This window comes from Desmodus rotundus, chromosome 11 (genome assembly GCF_022682495.2).
Source record: "Desmodus rotundus isolate HL8 chromosome 11, HLdesRot8A.1, whole genome shotgun sequence".
Lineage (NCBI taxonomy): Eukaryota > Metazoa > Chordata > Mammalia > Chiroptera > Phyllostomidae > Desmodus > Desmodus rotundus.
In genome coordinates this window covers 78,980,464-79,001,920 of record NC_071397.1, presented here as the reverse complement: position 1 = coordinate 79,001,920, position 21,457 = coordinate 78,980,464, and the positions used below count along the sequence as shown (strand labels likewise).

Sequence of the window (21,457 nt, the reverse complement as noted above, 5' to 3'; positions counted from 1 at the left end):
AGCATGGTTTCTACATTAGAAAACATTCTAAAACATGGTTTTTCTCTCTCAGAACTGTTTCTTTTTCCTTTCCTTTAAAATAGGTAGGGAATGCCCTCCTAGTGTAAAAAGATTTCAAAGAGCATTTGCATGCATGGACTTTTTTTTCTAAGTGTGATGTCAGTTTCATAAGATTCATGTCCATTTAGGGGCTAAAAGGTTGTAACAACATCCCCAGAGTTCAGGGCCAGATGTGTCTGCATGGCAGACCATGCAGACCCAAATTCATCCCAGCATCTGGTTAAACACACTCCCCGTCAGATCTTTACCATATGTAAATATAATTGAGAGCAAGTGAGAAAATAATCTGTCTCCCTCTTTTTGTTCTATTTACAATGTAAACAACTATTCTGAGGCTACAAATTTCTAACTGGATTAACAGTATTAGGTCTTTGTTACTAGGCTTTTACCACATGGTTGAGAAGATAATGCTGTGTCTAGAATATATTGCATGCTACATGGAATGCAGGTATAGGAATAAGGATCCAGAGAGGGAGAGATTACTTCCAGTTGGAATGATCAAAGAAGACTACATAGAGGAGATAGGGTCATGCATGAATCTGGAAGAGAAGGAAGCGTTTCAATGGATGGAATGAGTAGAGAGACTGTCTCAGTGGGGTGAGGAGAACAGGAGATAGAGAGGAACAATGTGAACAAAAGTATTATGAACAAGAGCTGGAAAAGTCAGAGTACTTAGGGGGGATAATAAATAGGTAATAGAGATCATGTGGTAAGATTAATTGATAGACATCCTGGAAAACCAGGTTAGGCTAAATTGTATGTAAACGTGAATCTAAATTATAGGACTCTACTATAAACTGTTGAGTTAAATGTATTCACACACTGAGAGTGATTTTGAAGAAAGAGCTTGACAGAAATAAGTAAGAGGTAGAGTCTGAACTGAGATAGAAGTTGTAATGGAGAAGAAGTAAAAGGGGGTTATTTCTCAAAGGAAGACATGATAGGAGCAGAGGCTGTCCATGCAGTTGTGAATAACAGAGGGAGAAGTTAAAGAAGGTTGGGGAACATCAGGAAAACTAGTCTTACAGATTAAAAGTAAATATAATTTTTGATATATTGCATTTGAGATGACGATCAGACTTTCAAGTGAAAGTACCCAATAGGCTTTTGAATATGTGATACTGAATAAAGGTGATGGTTGGAAATTCTTGGAGTAGATGAGATTCCGGAAGGAAGAAATATGAAGACAGAGGAGTACATGTCAGGAGATAACGTTGATGTCCATACTAGAGGAGGGGAATGGCAGAGACCAACTATCAGAGGTGGCAGTCAACAGTGGATCCTTCTCGAAGTGAGGAATGTGGGCATCCTCGCCTTGTTCCCAGGACTTGTTCCCAAATTCAGAGGGGAAGAATTCAGTCTTTCATTGTTAAGTATGACGTTAACTGTAAGGTTTTTCTAGATGCCCTTTTTATGTTTAAGGCAATACTCTTCTATTGCTAGTTTACTGAGAGATTTTACCAGGAATGAATGTTTCCAATGGTTTTTCTGCATGTATCAAGGTGATTTTTCTTTTTTAGACTTTTGATACAACGAATTACATTAATTAATTTTCTATTATTGAACCAACTCTGCATGGTCTTGATATATTATCTTTTTTTATGTTACTAGGTTTTCTTTGCTAATATATATTTTTAAGATTTGCATGTAGGCCCATGAGAGAGAGTAATCTGTAAATTTTCTTGTGATGTCTTTGGTTTGGTATGAGGGTAATGTTAGCATCAAACATGAAAAGATGAGTTGGGAAGTGCCCTTTCCTTATTTACTTCCTAGAAGGGTTTGTGAAGGGTTGTTATTGTCTCTTCCTTAGAGATTTGGTACAATCCCCAGTGAAAGCACCTTGGCTTAGAATTTTCTGTGTAGGGAGGTTTTTAGCCATGAATAGATTAGAAGGCTATTTAGAGTATCTGTTTTTCTGAATACGTTGGTGGTTTGTGTCTTTCCAAAAGATTGAGTGCCTCTCATCTAAATTGTCCAAGTTTTATGTATCAAGGTGTACATAATATTAACCTTTAGATGTCTGTAGGATCTATTTTAATATTTGTCTTCATTTCACTTACATTTATTTGTTTCCTACTTGTCCCATCTTCTCCTTGTTTTAATTTTCTCTGTTTAGGCTTTCTTTTAGATTGAGTTATGTTTTATGGTTTCATAAAGTAGATATTATTTAGAATAGAAAGAAGGCAAGAAGTGAGCTCTCACAGTTATAGCTGAAATTCCTTCAATTAAGTGAGATATATGACTATAAACTGAGGGTGGGGAAATGTTGCCATTTGTCCAGAGGAGGTTTAGGACATTTGCCTTCGGGTGTCTCCTGAGAAAACAGCAAGAGAGTAACATGGATTTCCACGCACTAATAGGGGCCTGGCTGAAGTAGACGTGTAACTAATAGTACTACTTGGATAGCTGATCGGAAGGTGCGTTTCCAAACAGGCCTTAAAAGTTGAAAAATTGCAATGGAATTACGACAGTGATTAGGATGTTTTGCATTTCAATTTTAGTTTTAATCAGATGCATTCGTGTTTTCCCTCATGAACATTGAAGATACCAGCTCTTTTAGACAATCACATTTTGCCCGGAGTCTAGACCACGGCATGATTGGCTGCTGTGTTTCTGTATATTGAACCCTTGGCGTTTTACACATGGCAGATGAACTCAAGGATTTTTAGTTAAGACCTGAGTGGAGTTTCTCCCATTTTCTTTTTCAGAGCTTAGTTATCTGAAAAGCCAGAAAAAGTATAATAGCTGGAAGGAATTGGTATTGGTGGATGGAAATAGAAAAAATGGAAAATTGGCAAGCCAGCTGGATATTTTGTGGGACTAATGGCTTTAGAAACATGTTTGCAAGACTAGGATAATTATTGTACTCTTTGAACTGATTACATTTTGTATGGTATTCTTTTTGTTTGCAAAAAACGATTGCTTGATTCATGTGCTCATGTTTCATTGCATGAATCTAAACCCCTCATTGCCCATAGGCACTGTTTTTTGTTTACATATTGAAAATCTATGTAATTAAAAGTGGGAAAATCACTGTTTCATAGGAATATTTCATTTGAACTGCTCTCACAATTGCAACTGGTTCTCAAAACATTTTTTTGACAAATCTTTAGCAGTAGCAAAAGTAACATTTTATGTGAAAAACTTGATAATGCTATTTTCCAAAAACCAAAATGAGCTAACTCATTCATACTTTTCCAGAAGTGCCCAGGATGGTGTAGGACAGACCGCCTGGGTTTGGATACTGGCTCTCCTACTGCTTACCAGCTGTGCGTCCTGTACAAGATGCTTAGTGCTTCAGTGTCTTCGTTTGTGAAATACAGTTTATCTTGTAGATGTGATATGAACATTAAATGAGTCAGTACATGTGAAATGCTTACAGTGGGCCTGGTGCATAGCGTGTTTCCAATAAGTCGCAGTTCCTGGAGTGAAAAAGTTAGTTAGGCTCGGAGCATTGCCAGTACTGCGGGCTTTGAACAATGTCTAGATCTGGGGCCCTGGGTGCAAATCCACACACATTTGGTAACTACCTTAAAAAGGTAGTAGGAATAAAAAGTCCAAATACCACCCATTGGAGTGTGGCATTTACTGATGGTTTAAGGTATTTTTTCTTGTGTAATGTATTTTTCTCTTCCAAGCATAGCAATATTTTCTTCGAATGTAATTTTTTTACTATTGGTGTCAGTATGTATATTCTAAATCAATTCTTTGTGATTACTGAAAAACCAGTATAAGTAGTAAGGCAAAATTGGTGTCCATATGTGATGATAATTAACAATGTGATTTTTGTAACTGTCAACATAGTGAGCTAATGGCAAAAAGCGTAGAGAAATATTTTGGAAAAAAAGTATGTTTTAGAATGGAAAGAAATAGCATTGAATGGACACTAACCATGAGAGTCATTTTCCCCTTATATGCTATTTCATTTTTTTAGGGGAGAGATGAGGGTCAACTCCTAGTCATGCGATTCCAAAGCTCATGCCTTCTCTGTTGCGTCTGTCTGCCTCCCAGAAGTGATCTGTACCCCATTGAATAAGTTTAGTACAATAGTTATAACTGATCCACAAAAATCAAAACTTCTCTAATTTTTGAATATCTTGTAATTCAGTTTCATTTATTTTCTTACTTTTATTGCATTTCGCTTTAATAAGCGTACTCCTTTAAACCTCATACTAAAACAACCCGTCATCTTCAGGGTGCATTTCCTTTTTAAGTGCAGAAGAGACACTATCAGTGGAAATAGTGGGAAAAGTGCCAACCTTGGGGCTGGTTCTTGCTTTGCCACAAGTTAGTTTTTTCACTTGGGGGCAAGTGATTTCACATGTGAACGTTCTTCTTTTTATTTGCATAATAAATGAAAAGTGCTCAGTGATCTGGGACATTCCATCTCTTTTGATGCTTTATGGTGTTATACATCCACACCGCCTTTTCCTGAGGAGCCAGCAGTTCAAAGATGGGCCAGTCTCCCGGGCAATTGATTCCCTAGTTGGGGTCCTCCGGCCCCTTAGAAATTTCCAGGACTGAAAAAATGACTACAGATATAGAATTTCGTAATAAGCAAACCCAGAATCAGTTTTTTAAGGTCCTGTATATACTCTCTCTTTTTTTTTTATATTTTTTATTTTTTGTTGTTCACTAAATCTAAATTCTTTTCCTTCTGAATTTAGGATATCCTGACTTTTCCCTTCCGTATATTCCACAGGATTATTTTACAAATGCAGATAGAGACTTGATAAGAGACGCTCAGCAAGACTACCGCCTGGAGTATGCCATGGAAAATAGCACGCACACAGTAATTGAGTTCACCCGGGAACTGCATACATGTGACATGAATGACAAGACTGTAACGGTGAGGAGGTCCGAATGAGTGCATGCATGGAAAAGTTGTACATTTACAGTTGTGAAGTCCTTTGCAGAATAAAAGGAACGAATATTTGAAAATAACCTTTGATAACAAAGTCACGGAGTCTTTGGGAGAATATTCTTGAATTCTCTTTACAAGCCACACCCAAGAAATCTAAGACCATAAGTACCAATAAAGGTGGTTTTCGTGCTAATCTAAAATTTTGAGGAGCTGTTTAAAGGGTGTATCATTTGACTTACAAAAGCTTTTAAGCTTCTCTATGATGTTTGAAAATAGACGATAGATAATGATAGGAAGAAATGTATTACAGGAGAGAGAAGTATGATAGTGAATATAATAAACTAATTAAAATTGCCTATCAACTTATTATACAAGAGTTCTTATTGTCAGAACTCATACAAAAAGCAATACTTCATGCATACACAAACTTAATATTTAGAGACTATATAATTCATGTGGTACTTTGGAAGTTTCCACAAATTTCTTAAATCCATTTCACTGTCTATAGACCAATAAAATTATCTCTTTTATTTAGTAAATCAAAGCTCTAAAAATAGGAATATAAAAATCCAAAACTGTTTTTGATTAACACTCAGCTTAAAGAATAAAAGAGGAAGAAAAAAACACATGCAAGGACATGGATCATTTTTATGTAATATACAGTGTAATTATACTTTAATTGGAATAATAATTATAGTCAGTTGACTTAGTAAGAAAGAATATAACTTTTAAAATAAATAGCTTTTGCTTTATTATTTCCAAAGTTCTTATTACAAAGATGTGGCAAAGACACCTTTATCTGTGGGAGGACTGAACCATTTCTTTACACCCCAGCAAACCCTCCCCCATGTCCCACCACTTTTGGGTAATGTCTCTTAATTGCCAAGTGGGAGCCAGTCTCACCTGACAATACTTCTCCTAGTTGGTATACAGCAGTTCATCTGATTTGTAACTGATTCACATTAGTGAGCTTCTAAAATCAAGATGAAGAGTAGACTGACTCCTTAGAAAGTCCCAGGATTCATAAAATGACTATTAGATAGATTCAAGGTTAATACACAAACTCAGCATTAGAAATTCCCCCTGTGTTTGCATTTTATGTAAATTCATACATGTGACCTTTCTGTGACCTGGAAACTAATTTTAATTCTCATCTATCCATTCGTTTTCCCTACAATGTCCATGGCACTAAAACAGGTTTTAGTTTTCCAAAGTCCCTTCTGCTTAATGAGAATATTTGCTTGGTAACTGCCAGTTGCTAGTTTGGAGGGTTAGCAGGACGACGATTTGCACTTGGAACATGCACGAAAGCATACCTGCGGTCAGTTGTCCTTCACGCCGTTTTGGAACACATAATATTGCCTGCTGAGGGGCAGCCCTTTCCTTCCCCTCCCACCATACTCGTCTATTTGGGTACTTAATGATTTAATAAGATTTACACAATAAATGTTAGAGAGCATATTGGGAATTCCAAATGTTATTATTCTCTTTCCTTCACTTCAATATCTTGCTTTAAATAGAGCTCTTTAAACTCAACTCAGTGGGAAGGGAAGCGCTGTCCTGGGACATAACCGTGCCCATGTCTGGTCCCCAGGAGAGCACTGTGAGAGTGATCTGGGCCTATCACCGCGAGGATGTGGGAGAAGGTGGCCCCAAGTACCACGACTCCAATCGTGGCACCAAGAGTCTGCGGTTATTGAATCCTGAGAAAACCGATGTGTTGTCTACAGCCACATCATACTTTGACCTGGTAAATCAAGACGTAAGTTTTTTCAGGTTGTATGACTATAGGGGCAGGTTTATTGAAAGTGTGTAAGAGTTTTTACTTGTTGTATTTAGTTGTCTGTCAAGAGGATGTGACTTTGTGTTCCTGTCCCCTTTTTATTAAGACAGGTCCTCATCCCAAAGAAAGGTACAGTGTATTGGTGCCAGATGTTTAAGATTCCTGTGTTCCAGGAAAAGCATCATGTAATAAAGGTAGGTGACTCACTCACAGGCTAAACTGAATTTGTATGAATGGAGGAGAAATTGTTGTTCTTAAAATGAAAATGATAAAAATATACAGAAATGATATTCCATTCTTTGAAAGTTATTTAGAGAACAAAGAACTGGTTCATCTGACACACATATTGTCTTAAGTGTCATTGAGTTTAGGGAGAAAGCTGGGATTGCACCTAGTGTTTTGCATTTTCTCTCCTAATTTTACATGTTAAATGTAAAAGTTTTGGGATGCATTTGAACCTCTAGTTATTTCTCAGACAACACTTCTACAGTTGGAATTTTGGAATTGCAATTAAAATAATATATTTACGTATTGATAAATTATATCCAAGAGGGCTACATTCCCCCATCAAAGTTGTTGGAGAACATCTACTTCATTGAAAATACTGAATATTGTTACAAAAATAATAGTTACAGTATTATGAAAACTAAGAAAAAAGAAAAGTAGTGAATTTCTACAGAATTTACAAAACACAGAATTATGTAGCAAATGTGCCTGGTTTGCCCGTGGCTTGTAGCTCCCTCCCACTCTCTCAGGGATAGGTCTCCCGAACTTTTGCCTCTAGTCAGTGAATGAACAAGTACTTTTAAACACTTACAGGTCCCTGGCAGTTCCAGTGGCTGAAGATATCCATTGTCTTAACCTGTAGTGGGAGTGTAGGAGTCAGGACCAAGATGCAGGGAAGAATAAGACAGAAGTAAATAGTGCTCATCAAATACTGGAAACCAGGCACTGCCAACTCTTTGTCAGCCCTCAGACTGTGCAATGAAATAGTGTGGATGTGAGAAAACAGCAAACTCACAGATTCTGGAATTTAGAGGAAAATATGTGGGTTTCATTTGCAGGTCGACTCTTTAATTAACTATGCGTGTCAGGTAAGTCACTCTGTGGTTCGCGCTCGCTGCAGGCCCTGAGGGCCCCATCTGTAAAAGGTGGTCAGCCGTAGCACTCTGGCTACCACCCTCAACGCGTTTTGGCAGAGATGGAAACACGGAGTACATTCTATGAAGTGACTTAAATTTGTTAGATTCGATGAGAATTAAATAGATTTGTCCAGGGGCACAGATCGGCTTTTCATTTACAGAATGATTCATCACTTCTTAGAGAGGTAAGGGCAGCGGGTTAAGAAAATGTTTATTGAATTAGTAAGTTGCCCTAAATATTCGTGGAACATTTTGGTAATCAGAAGACACCAGCAGGAGGACTGCACATGAGTCCTCTACCTCCGTGCAATGTAACTTTCTATTTCTCACTCATAAAAAGGAAATGCAAGGCCTTCCTTTACATATTGATACAGTGCCTACGTCTTTATACACAGGAAAAGTTTTTCTCAGGGAGAGAATGTTAGAATTATATGTACTGTGAGTTGCATATGGCTGTGTGCCATTTGCAGTAAATTTAATTGGAAGCTGTTTTAAGAGACATACATAAAGCCAGGTTCAGAAATAAAAATGAATGTTTCCCAAAATAGGTCCTTGATTCATATTTTAGCAAATGTTAATTGATGGGATGCAAAGTCCTTCATCACTTACCCTAATGCATTTATAGTCTTTTCATTATTAATGCTAATAGTAAAATTGAATGAAATAAAAATAATTCCCTACAATTAAGGGAGGGCAGTGCATATCCTGAGCCTCCACGTGGGACTTTTGCTTGGTGTCTCATCCAAGAATTCTTCGCTAGATTTCCCATCACAAGAATCTCCTGGCAATACTCAGACATGTGGGCATCTGGTTACGTAACAGTGTGCTTAGAATTAAGTACTTTTGGGTCTACATTACTGTCTTCACTGTGTACCAAGAGGGATCTCAGTGACTTGAAAGGCTTTGGCGTATTTTTGCCATGGCTGGTGGTCTATAAAAGGGGGAAAGTTCTTTACTCCAGCAAAGGGGATTTGAGGGAAGGGCATCAGGTCAGGAACAAGCTCTTGTTTTTGTGGGGCAGAGGGTTGGTGGCTAGATTTTAAAATTCTATTCTTATTTAAGAATACCACTTATAAAAAATTTCTGAGTTTGTTGTTAAATCCTAAAATATTTTAAAATTCATTAAATATTATGAAACATTTAACTTGAAAATGAATTCAAATAGGATAATCTATAAAAAGAACAAGAAAGTTTTCAGGGAAAAATAAATTTGAAACATTTAGGTTATGTAACTTCTGAGTTTTGATTTGCATCTTATGGCAGTTTACAGTAATTTAAATAAATTTCTGTAGTAGAATTCATGGATTTAGAACTCTCTTAATAATTGTTTCTTTTTTTTCTCTTTTCCTTAATAGAGATGATTTCTAAAAATCTAAGAAAAGTATATCTCTTTTTCATAGAATCAAAATGACTCCTATGTTCTGAAAAGCCATTAGCTAAATGCTTCTCCTTATTCCTTAGTTTATGTCCTACAAATTGTTGCATTCAGAGAATGCAGAGAAGTCTGAATCAAACAAATGGTACTTTCTCAGAATAAAGAATTTTGCCTTTATATTGAATTATGTTATATATCATTCACAGTGAATTTTAAGAACATATTAATTATAGTAGTTTTGTGGGAGATCAATTGTATTGTCTCCATTCTATTTCAAACAAAGTTTGTAAAAAGTCCGTAAAACTTTAAATGTTGACAGTACTACCTAATATGCACTTTGTAGTTGTAGTAGCTATAAAGATAAGAGAGAAGAAAAACTGTTGGCTTGATCATGAATATATTTAATGGAATGGCTAAAATTCAAAATATTAATTACATTTTTAACTTAAATTTAATCACGTAATTATAAAATATTTACTACTAAAAGTATGACATATGGTAAATAATTTCTAAAATTATAAAATAACAAAGATAAATACTTTCATCTGTGGTATAAATGGGTTTACAATAAAGTTATTGGTGGTTCCCATTCGCTTGTGATTCCAGTTTATTGATTTGTATTTTGATCCTGGCAAAAATGTTTAAAATTGTGACTTGAAAATCTTTGTATCATCAGATAATAGCACATTGCACTTGCAGACAGATATGGAGGTTGTGAAAGAGATGATTCCTGGTAATTTGTATTAAAACCACACTTCTCATATGAGGTCATCTCTGTCTCTGTCTTGAGACCCACTGTCTAGTCCATCTCTTCATGTTTGAACACGACCCTAGTTAGGCTTTGCCAAGTGTGTGCCCTTACCCTAAATTTAAAATTTGAGGGGTGGGGGGGAGGAAGTGATTCTTTCCACTTTCTTAGTCAATGGTAATATCATTATCATCTACCAGGAATGATGTGATATACTCTGCTAGAAGCTGGGGTTATCAATTGGTTTAACACACTCCTTTGTTTGGGGATAATTGTCAGGAAATTCTCATAGATAAATACTTCATTTATCTGTTTAAACTTGATATGTCTTACTCAATTTAATACATCGTTGTTGATGGCCCATTATGTTAAAGAGGAAATAAAGAAAAAATAGCTAGACTGAATCATCATTTTTTAGTCATCTCTTCTTACAGGCCTGGCTTCCTGATAGGGATGCAGTAAACTTCATGGTATCGGGTTCTGCACTCCAAACAGCCAGGTCTGAATCTTTCCATTATTAGTCATTTGTCTGTGGGAAAGTTTAATGTCATCCACAAATTAACTTTATCATTCAAATGGAAATGGTACCTTCTTTGGATGATTGTTTGTGCTGAAGATTAAATGTCATTTTTTTACAAAAATTGTTAACACTTAGCACAGTATCTGACACAGAAAACTCCTAATAAGCCCAACTGCTATTATTAGGCCATTTGTTTTCCATGTTGCATTCTGAATGACTCCATTGAAAACTGCCCTTTAGGGAGGAGAGATTAGAGCATCATGATAAAAGGATGACCATTGCTGAGTTTTGAGAGAGGGTTACTTTTACCTATTGTGACCTTGGGGAAATTATTTACTTCCTTGTACCCCAGTTTTTCTCATCTGGAAAATGAGCATAATAGTTCTTACCTAACAGGGTTCTTATGACTAGCAAGTGAATAACAGGAGTTTAATATTGTAAGTATTTAGAACTGGGCCTGCCACACAGTGTTTGATAAACAGAATAATTCAATAAAATTATGTAAGTCACTAGCAATACACGGTTGTTAATCTGTTGGTCATCTTGTTAAGTTTCTTGGTTGCTGAGGAATCCCCAACCAGCCAACATTTGGGAGACAGTCAGAGTTTCAAATAAAATCATACACGTCACTCATTTCACTTAGGGAGACCATCCTGAGAACTCCCTGCTCCAGAGAAATCTGAAGTTCAGGTGAACAAAACACTCAATCATTCCCTTCATCAGCAGAAGCAGGAAGGAAAGAAAATACTATGCTTTATACTTGCTACTGAACAGAACATCTTTCTTGCGATGAAATTAGATGCTGCTTTTTTTTTTTCTCTCTCTCTCTGTTGGTGGCATTTGTGAATGTGAATGATTTACTTGGGGAATGTTTCCTAGGACAAGAAAGCCCAAGCATAATTGTCATTGAATAACCATGAAATGTTCTTAAAGCCAGAGTATAGCCTTGAAATAGTCATTCAAAAGTTGATTCTTCTGTATTGGACACATAGCAGGAACATGTGACTTTATATACGATGTTAAATGGACATTGCAACCCAGCCCAGTTTCTCTGTGATGTTCATACCACCCTCCCCCTCTTCTTTTTACTGAAAGGACACCATCAAGTGCAGAATTTTAGCATTGACCCATTCTGAAACGTCAAGTATGACAGGGAGTTTCTATTTCTGAAAATGTGCAAGATTTCAGGGTTAAACATAGTCAGTTGTGGGAATTCTTAACTTTAAACTACATGATTTGACACCTATTTAGAATTATTTCTTTTCTGTCAATATATTCTTCCTTTTTCTTCCCCAGAGATATTTCAAGGTATATTTTAATTAAAGTGATTTTCCCCTGATGGAAATAGCTTTTTGGTTTGTCATCAGAAAGCATGTCCACAGACCCTTCTCTTTAGTTCTCATTCTCTGGTCATGTGCTCCCCTTCTGTTCCACTGTGTTGTGGGCAGACTAGTGGGTGTTTGCTATGGACGGCTGACTGAATGATTGGTTTGTATTTTTACCATTTCCAGTCTAATGGTGTAGACTTTTTTCGGGGGGCTTACTGATATTTCCTATTTATATTTTACTAATTTAGCATTTCCTAAAGGCAAATCTATGGATCTTTAGGCAGATTTATTTAGTATTTGAAAGAAGTTAACTTTCAAGGAAGGCCTCATGTGAAAATACTTTCCATTCCTTTTAAATATTTTTTGGTTAAGTTCTTAACACCAATGTATTACCACTGGCCCCTGTGATTTGCCATTCATTGACAAAATGAATGAGCCTTGACCTCTAGAAAAAGTTGTGCTATAAACTCAAAACAATCCTCTTCTTTGGGAATTTGCCACCCATAGTCTATAAACACCAAAATAAATATACCCTTATATCCAAGCATGTATGAAATCTTGTATATGTTTTATCTACCAGAGAAGAGATGAAAATACTTGGCATTTACATGGCTGATACTATAACTTTGGTCAGAAATGTTGGTAGGTGCACTGCCCCTAACGATAAGTTGGCTCAAATTAGCACATTGTAAAGACTGTTGACTTAGATGGCTCATTGTTGCAAAGTTCTTTTTCCATCCTCTTGGGTTACATCTATATCACAGAAATACTGGAGATTGTCTAGCTACTTGGGTGTTCTTAATAGTTACTTGTGGCTACAAGGTAATTGAACTCACTTTGAAAGCATGTCTTTTCATAGAAGTGATTTATTGTCAACTGTCACTAATTAGCTTTCTGACCCTAGAGAAAGTACTTAACCTCTTGCTGGTTCTCAGATTCCTTGCCTGTACAATAAAGGGATTGGGCCAGATGATTTCAGCTGACTCTTTTTACTTCTAAGTATCTATGACTTGCTGAAAAGTAGAAGTGAAATCTGTGCGGGGATTTGAGTGCCCTGTAGTCCGAGTTCTTGATATGCTTGCTTCTCAGCGTCCCTGGGTATGGCAGGGTGGGATGCTTAGGACCCCCTGCCTCCCTCAAAGTCAAAAGGCCCCCTTCTTTAGTGCCTTGGGCATGGACTTTCTTAGCATATGTTCTGTGGCTACATTTCCTCTGTAAATGGGAATAATAATAATAGTATGTGTCTCAAATGGTAGCTGTCATTGTTAAGTGAGATAGTATCTGTAGAGTTCTATGTGTTCGGCACAGATTATTAGATAGCTCAGTAAGGGCTAGCTATATTCCCAACTTACCTTGGTTTCATGTATCTCTAAATCTTGGAAATAATCTAAATAACATAAATTTAAGGAAACATAAATAATCTAAATTTTGGAAATACTCTCATTTTTATAAAGAATAGAAATAGGAGTGCCAGGGTGAGCAAGGCTTGTAGATTGGTGCAGCGTCCAGGGTGGGCTCTGGAGGGAGGCCAGGGTTGTATCTAACTCCGTTCTTCATTAGTTCAGTGACCTTGGGCAAACTAAACTCTTGGAGTTTCTGTCTTCATTGTGAAGTAGGAAAAATAATTTCTAGTGAAGATGAAATGAACAGAAGAGAAAACACCTGTTGCATAAAGGCTTGTAATTGCTTGTTTTCTTCTCTTGATGGGGATTATAGAGATGGACGAGTTAAACTTCTTCTAGCATTTTCTCATACTTCGAGAAGGACTGCACCGAAACCGTGGTAGGCCGTAGTCTCTATTTTATTTTGAAGAAAAGATTCCCTGGGAATTAGATTTCATAGCTTGCTTCCATTGTTCTAAACCAAATGAAATTCAAGCTAATTTCCTCCTGTTCTTGTCTAAGTAAGGATAAAACCCAGCTGGTGACTGTCGTCTGGGAAATATTCTTTTGCATTCCAAGGTCAACCATTAGCCTTCCATTCTATGGCCTTAAATAATGCCATTTTCACTAGACATGGAAATATGTTCACTTTTTTTGTTCCTTTACACTGAACTCTCTCTCTACTTTAGTATGTATTTTAAAGTAGTCCAAACGGTTGCATGACAACATTGAAAAGCATTAGCACATTTGTTTATAATTATTAGCTATAAAAATTGGTAAAGAGTTTAATTAACATCACTTTCACTGAAAGAGTGCTAAGACATTTACGTTGAATTCTAGATGTTGATGGCATAGTAGCATTAGGAAGTATGGTAGTAGTAAGATATGAAGGACTTTTACTTTCATACAGAGAAGTATGTTGGTACAATAAAATACTTACCTATTTTTTGCCACTTTAATACATTATCTTGTTAGGTTCTCACAGCCTCCCACGAGGCACGTTGAATTGCCACTACTTTCTGGGTGAACACACTGAGGTACAGCTGAATAAGTGACTTGCTTAACATTACACAGATTACATGAAGCAGAGCTAAGAGTGAACACTGCTTGGTGGACCTGGTGGACCTTTCTCTCTACAATTTCTACTAGCTCAGGCCATGTGCTTTTTCTAGATGTACATGCTACAGGGAAAAGTCATTTGTGTGAGAAATGTCTGGCAGCTTCTATGCAGCCCCTGGCCCTTGGCTGGTGCCCCCAGGACCCACAATGCTTGTGTGTCCTACAGAAGCAGTGCAGAGACCAGGGGCTGCACGAACAGATCCCTCCAGAGCCATCCCAAGACACAGTCCTGAGGTGCTGGGAATTACCTTCAACCCCATCAGGTGGTATTTGAGGGCACAGAGGCCTGCTGTTCTCACTCCAAGGGGCTGGAAATGCTTGTTAACAGGGGGTGACACAGGCAAAGTTCCATTTGTGATTTAGGAAAGCATTTAAATAAGATTAGAATTAAGATGATTGAGCCAAACATTATGCATATGGCTTTAAAATGTTAAATCTCAGAGATAATGTTGGGGAGGAAGGAACTGGAAGTAATTTCAGTGGCAAGAAGGTAGCCTGCTAATCGTATAGAACACGTCTGGTAACATAAGGAAACAATCCCTTTAGCCTCTGGTTAAGAGTTACAATCCTCTTTGGAGTTAAGTGAAAATAATAGTAATGACCTTTTTTGCTCCCCTTCATTATAATGGTGTATAAAAGGGGACTTGTGAGAAGAAATACTAACATTTCCATTTGGAAGTTAAATTTTGGCAAAATTCTTATAGAAAAGTACCCTAAAAAGAAGGACCACATTGTTTGAAAAGGCACTAGAAGTGTTGGCATCTCAGAGTGGCCTAAGGACCAGGCTGGTTGTGCGGGGTCTGGTCCTGCCCTAACCACTGGTCCACTGAGCATGCGTGTGGCTGCTTCACAGTGCTTCCCAGGAGACTGAATTCAGTTCTTGCTGAGAACAAAGTGCAAGACTACAAATCTGTAAAACTGAGAGTTGTTCTAAGTGACCTTTAACCCTTAGAATTCCAAGACTTTAGTTCAGTGTTAGAATTGACAAATCTGGAAATTTATAAATAAATGTATAAATTTGATAATGTTTATAAAATAAACTATAATAAAAGGCTTTCCTGAAAATTGTAAAAGAAATGAAGATGATTTTTGTGTGTGTTCCCATAAGATATAATATGCCAATTTTATTTTGATATCTGCTTTCAATATTAAAAATTATATACTTATTAAAACAAGATGACATCCATTGTTTCCTGTTTGATGCAACAATGAAATATTTAGTAGCTTTTATGAATGGATATTTCAGTAATTGGTAGAAAATATATATGTAGTGGAAACTCACTTTTAATAAATGAGATATTTACTGTTGTAGTTTATAAAACTCATAAATCAAAGGATAGTTTTATACAGCCCTAGTCAAGTTATAAAAGCCTGCACAGTTGTAATTTTTAGAATAGCAAGCCTCTGTTGATGCACTTAAAATAAATGTACTTCTATATAAAAATTCAGATTATATATGAATTTAATTCAGATATATTATGAAGAAAAGTATTATACTCACAAGTCAAAAGCATCATAGTTGAGTCTTGCTTCTTTGAGTCACTTATTTTTCTTAATTCCTAACCTGGGTTGCACACTAGAATCATCTGAAAAGAATCCTTAGGTTTGGTGTCAAAGCCCTTTTGCTGGTATTGGTTGTTGCTGTCTTTTGGAAAAGTTCTCCAAGTGATTTTAATACAAACTCCCTGATTCAGAATCACTGTTTTATATTTACTAAAATTTCCCAGGAGGCTGTTTTTAAGTTATATTTCATAGCACCTAGTAAAACATCCTTTATATTAAGTATCATCAATACACATTTTTTGAGCAATCCACTGTTCGACAAATGTAAAAATTGAACACACGTTGAACATCGACTGTAAGATATACTGTTAGTTGTCTGAACATGAAGAAGATTTAAGCAATTTATGGTCTTGAGATAGTTTATTCCTTGATGCATTGCATATTTCTTTGTGGAAGTGGAGAAGCAAAAAACACCAGCTGTTTTCCTGGAGCTGCAGCTGACTTTCATTATAAAATTTCAACATGAACTAATTCAGATATAAGGGATACTTTCTTTTATGAAGGGAAAAAGATTTATGTTCTAGTGAAATATATACATCAGAGTTAACTCTATACATTACTGTTTATAATGTAATGGACCCATTTTAGAAATTGTATACTGAAGGCCACCTTGCTGACTTTAAATGCATTCCTTTACCAATAAAGAGGGATCTTGTCACCACTGAAATCTCGCCAAATTGCTCTGCATGGAATTTTAAATATTAAGTGGAGGCAAGACCATGTAAATAACTGTTAAGGACTGTATGTATAGATGCTACCCATAGCCTCTCAGCCTTTAGCTTAATGTGAGGAAGTCCTGAGAATATAGGAAAGGCACTCGGTTTGTGATATGTTTCAGACATCAGATGTGTACTTAATACTCTATGTACTCGTATCTTAAGAAGCTGGAAATATCCCTTCCCACTACCTCTAAATCACAACGAAAAATGAATCAATGAGTGTCCAGGGAGTGCCTGCTTTGGATAGCATTCGCGCTATATGTCTTTTGTCAGATATAAGGCAATATAAGTCATAGCCCCTCTCCTCCAAGGACCCCCCTAGATGGGGAGAAGAGGTGCACACATGAATAACAGAGGCAAACGCTGGTGTCAAAGCACATCGTACAGGCAAAAAGAAAGGAGACAGCAGTGAAGCGCTGTCCTGTGCCACATGGGAAGAATAATTTGGGGGAAATACAACTAGGTGGATCTTAGACCCACGTGGTGAGGATGGCTAGGAAGCAACCTCTCTGTATGTATGCTTAAGTGCCAAAATAAAGTCAGGGGATAAGACACCATTTACTGAGAGGCCTGTGCAGTCTGTGCACCACCGATCTTTACAAGCCCCTAGGAAGTAGGTTGTATTACCCTCACTTTACGCATGAGGACACTGAGGCCCAGGGAGGTTAAGTAACTTGTCCAATACCGGTCATTTTCTTGTTCCTGTACATTTCCCTGAGGAAGACAGTATATTCTAAAAATAAACATGAATGGCCACTTTTGCTGGTTTAACCTCAAACTAAGGCTTTTAGGTCTGTGGAAAAAACACGGGAAACTAAGATTCATTGTTAAAGTCCTGATTTATTACATATTGGTTTGTGCAGAAGCTCCATCTGGTCCCACATGTGGCAAACAATACTTGATGTCACAACCAGCATCTGCTCATGCTAGAGCCAACCAGCAGCTGCTGGCTGAACTTTAAATCCATAGTCTAGTTATGTCAGATTAGAATGCAGAGTCCCTGCAGTGACTTGTTGTCAGGGTAACTGCATTTTTTGATCAGAGAATGCCTTATCCATCCCAAAGCCCCTAGTGTGAAGTACTGAAAGGGACTGCAGACTGCAGCGTCGGGCACCTAAACGGGGTCACTGATTTTATCTTGAATGATACCATTGTGTCGCTTTATCCCCAGACATGAATTTACCAGTTTTGCTTAATGCTAACACTCGGACAAGTTGCGTCATACTCTCTGGAATAGAAATCAAGGCTACCTCTTAATTGCACACATATGCAGATAACCATTTAGTTCTTTAAAGAAAAGCTGCAGGCAGCTCCTCAGAGGAGCTGGCCTTGCAGTTCTTGCGGAAATGAAGGCGTCTTCTCTAGAGGTCTAGTCACGTCCAGTGACATAACTGTAGTTTGTTGGATGTCTATTCCCATTGTCAACGTCAGTCACATTTTCTTAACAGTTCAAATGTATGTAATGTGTGTGGGATTCCTTGCAGAATAGGTTTGTATCATTTAATTTTTTTGTTTTATTGAAACATGGGTCTAATAAGATCTATCTCAAAAAATATTTATTTATTTATGGCCCAAGATTTGAAAAAAATGCTATTATAACACCACCCTCTAAAGATGTATGCTTCTTGTAAATATAAAAAAATATCCCATAGGTTTTCTAAAATCATCTTCAATAATGAAATTGGGTGCTTTCTGCATAATAGCTGATTTTTAACGTCATGACTTCAAGGCAAAATCAGTTCTTCTGGAAGGAAAGGGAACGCAGGTTTCTCATCACAACAACGGGAATCTTCGGTAACGGTTCATAGCGTTGATTGGTCTTGGCATCAGTGCGTACCCGCATAAAATGGAAATAACAGTTCCCCTCTTAAGTTACTCTGAAAGTGCTTTAAAAGTATTGAATTCTAAAAAGCAAATATTTGTTGACTGCTCATTCTGCACGTGCTTCACTCACTACTGACGCCGTTTTGCAGGCGGGGAAACAGAGGCTCAGACCAACTCTTCTTTCCAATGCCACAGAGTATTACGTATTATAAACCCCTGAAACCTGTACGGTCTTGTTGACCAGTGGCACCCCAGTAAACCCCATAAAGAATATCATTTACTTAGTCTAGCAGTGGGGACTGGCACAATTCATGTAACTTCCACGAGACTAAGTCGGGACAGCCCTGTCTTCCTGGTCACTGAGAGCAGGTTTTCAATCCCAGCGCTCTCATTTACCGCCCATAACCTTGGCTGTCGTATAAAGAACTTCTTGGAATCTCCGTTTTCCTATTGGTAAAATGAAGATACTATCTATTCTACTCATAAGTTACTGTGAAAATTATTTGAAAATGGTTAATAAAGCACCTGAGGCATGATAGATGTGAAGTATTATGATTCTGTAGTAACTTTTATTTTTTACTCTGACACTCTAAACCTTCTGTTTGCTCTTGTCAACAGTTTATTCCATGGTTACAGAAAATTAAGGCTACTGAAAAAACTGCCTTTCTCATCCAGTTAATCAATAGAAACTGGGATTCAAATTTAGGTCATAAATCCCAAATTGCTGTTAATTGTATCTCCCCTTCAACATATAAAATATAAAATAATATCAAGGCAAAAGTGTACCCAAGATTTATATCCCTTTCTATTCTGTCATCTTTAAATAATCTATAATAAAAGAATTTTTAGAGTTTTTGAAAAAGCTCTTAATTACTTACATGTAATTATCTAGTAATTTAGAGCAGTTGTGAAACTCACTTTGATTTCATTAATTTTTTGAGACATTAAAAAGAGGGAAACACTGAAATGTATTTGTTTACATCCAACTGGATTTTATATGGTATATTAGTCCTTTTATGACTTAAATTTACTATTTTTACTGCCTTCAATTTTTTATTTCTATACTCGCTTTTAAGATAAAGCTTAGTTTTTGTTGAGCTGTCCTGCCAAATCCATCTTATTTGTCATGTAAGAGAAGATCTCATTGCAAAAAGTCATGAGTCATAATTGAATTAAATTTACAAGGTTAGAGAACTAAGGTTTTATAATGACAAACAGGAAATATCAGTATTCTTGAGTAATATTTTCCATTCATATAGCAAAGAAAGTTTTCCAACGCGTTGGTCTCCCTGAGCTCTCAGCTCTACCTCCTTCACTGAGGGAGAATGCCAGGTTCCGCCTGGGTTGCCCCTTCCTGTGCAACATCCTGGAAGCTTTCTCCTGGGGTGAGCTGAGGAAATCACAGGACTGGTCTCATCCGTTTCTCATTTCTCAGAGAAATCCCTGAGATATGTTTACTCTCCTTTTTTGCTCCATGTCCACTGTCTTGAGACACAGCTCAACATCATTACGCATTAAGGAAGCACCAATTAAAACCACACTGGATCGGGATGTCACTTACATGAAGAGTTCTATGAAAATCAAAAGGTTGGCAAGATGTGGAGTAACTGAAACTTTAACACACTGTGGATGGAAATATAAAGTGGTACCACCACTTTGAAAACCCATTTGGAAGATTTTTAAATAATTAAACATACACTACCATGTATTTCAGCAATTTTATCATTTTTTTATGTATCCAAGAGTAATGAAAGCATATGTCCACACAAAGACTTGTAAAGAAGAGTATTCATAGCAGCTTTATTGGTAACAGCCAAAAAAATAGAAACAGCCTAAATGGCTATTAATAGGTGAATGGACAGACACACAGTGGGGCACTGCACAGCAAAATAATGAAAAATAATGAAATAGTGATAAATAAAACCAGCATGGATTACTTGGAAAATAATATGTTGAATGAAACTAGCCAGACAAAACAAATTATATGTAATAATGATTCCATTTTTTAAATAAAATTCTAGAAAATGTAAGTAATCTATAGTGGAAAGAAGCCATTGAGTGGTTTCCTGGAGATGATGATGGATTAAGGAGGGAAGACAATGAGAGATTTCCAAGGGGCACAGTGAAAGTTTTGTGGATAATGGGTGTGTGTGTGTGTGTGTGTGTAGAAAGAGAGAGAGAGATTCATTATCTTGATTGTTGTTATGGTTTTATGAGTATGTACATATGTTAAAACATCAAATTTTATACTTTAAAGGTAATACAGTTTAATGTATGTCAATTATACCTTAATAAAAGTGGGAAAAAAAGTTGTCTTAGAGAAGTTTGAAGTCAGAATGATATTTTCACATTCAATAATTCTCCCTTAAATTTCTTTCAGTATTATATCCACCTCATAGAGTATTAAATTTCAATTATTTTTATTTGTAGAAATTGTATTGGTTTTGCTGAGCTAATCTTCCTATTTCTTGTTCATCTTTCCAACTCCATCTTTTAAACATTTATAATATATCCGTAGTTATTTTCTATTTTATTTTTGATAATTCCAATACCTGAAGTCCTTGGGAATCTAAATGTTAGTCTCTTGTCTCCCGAAGAGTTTGTTAAATTTTACCAAGTTAACCTATTTTATGGGAATCGCAATGTACTGGACTGAGGATGCTTCTTCTAGGAAGTATTAAATTTTATGTGCTTTTTCCAGAGGAGGTAACCTATGAGGGATTCTCTATTTTCTTTGTCTGGAATTTCCCCAAACATTCAGGGCTATAAATTCAAATGCTACTCTCACATGCGGGTGGACCTATGTTTACTCATTTCCAGGAAGAATATTGTTATTACTTTTCTTCTAGCCTTGTCTTACTTAGTCAGCTTGGCTGCCATAACAAAATTCCATGGACTGGTAAACAACAGAAATCTATTTCGTACAGTTCTGGAGGCCAGGAAGCCAAGATCACCGTGCTGGTCAGACAGGTTTCATTCTGGGGCCTCTTCCCTTGGCTTGTAGGTGGGTGGCTGCCATTTCATTGTGTG

General features: G+C 36.8%; 1 protein-coding gene across 1 annotated transcript in view; it reads left to right on the top strand.

Annotated features, from left to right (window-relative positions):
* Positions 1 to 21,457, top strand: part of MOXD1 (monooxygenase DBH like 1) — a 71,753-nt gene that overhangs the window by 13,763 nt on the left and 36,533 nt on the right. Inside the window, exons 2-4 of the mRNA XM_024552175.3 lie at positions 4,763 to 4,909; positions 6,519 to 6,686; positions 6,818 to 6,901. Of these exons, the coding sequence (XP_024407943.2) occupies positions 4,763 to 4,909; positions 6,519 to 6,686; positions 6,818 to 6,901 (399 nt within the window). The remainder of the gene's footprint in view (positions 1 to 4,762; positions 4,910 to 6,518; positions 6,687 to 6,817; positions 6,902 to 21,457) is intronic.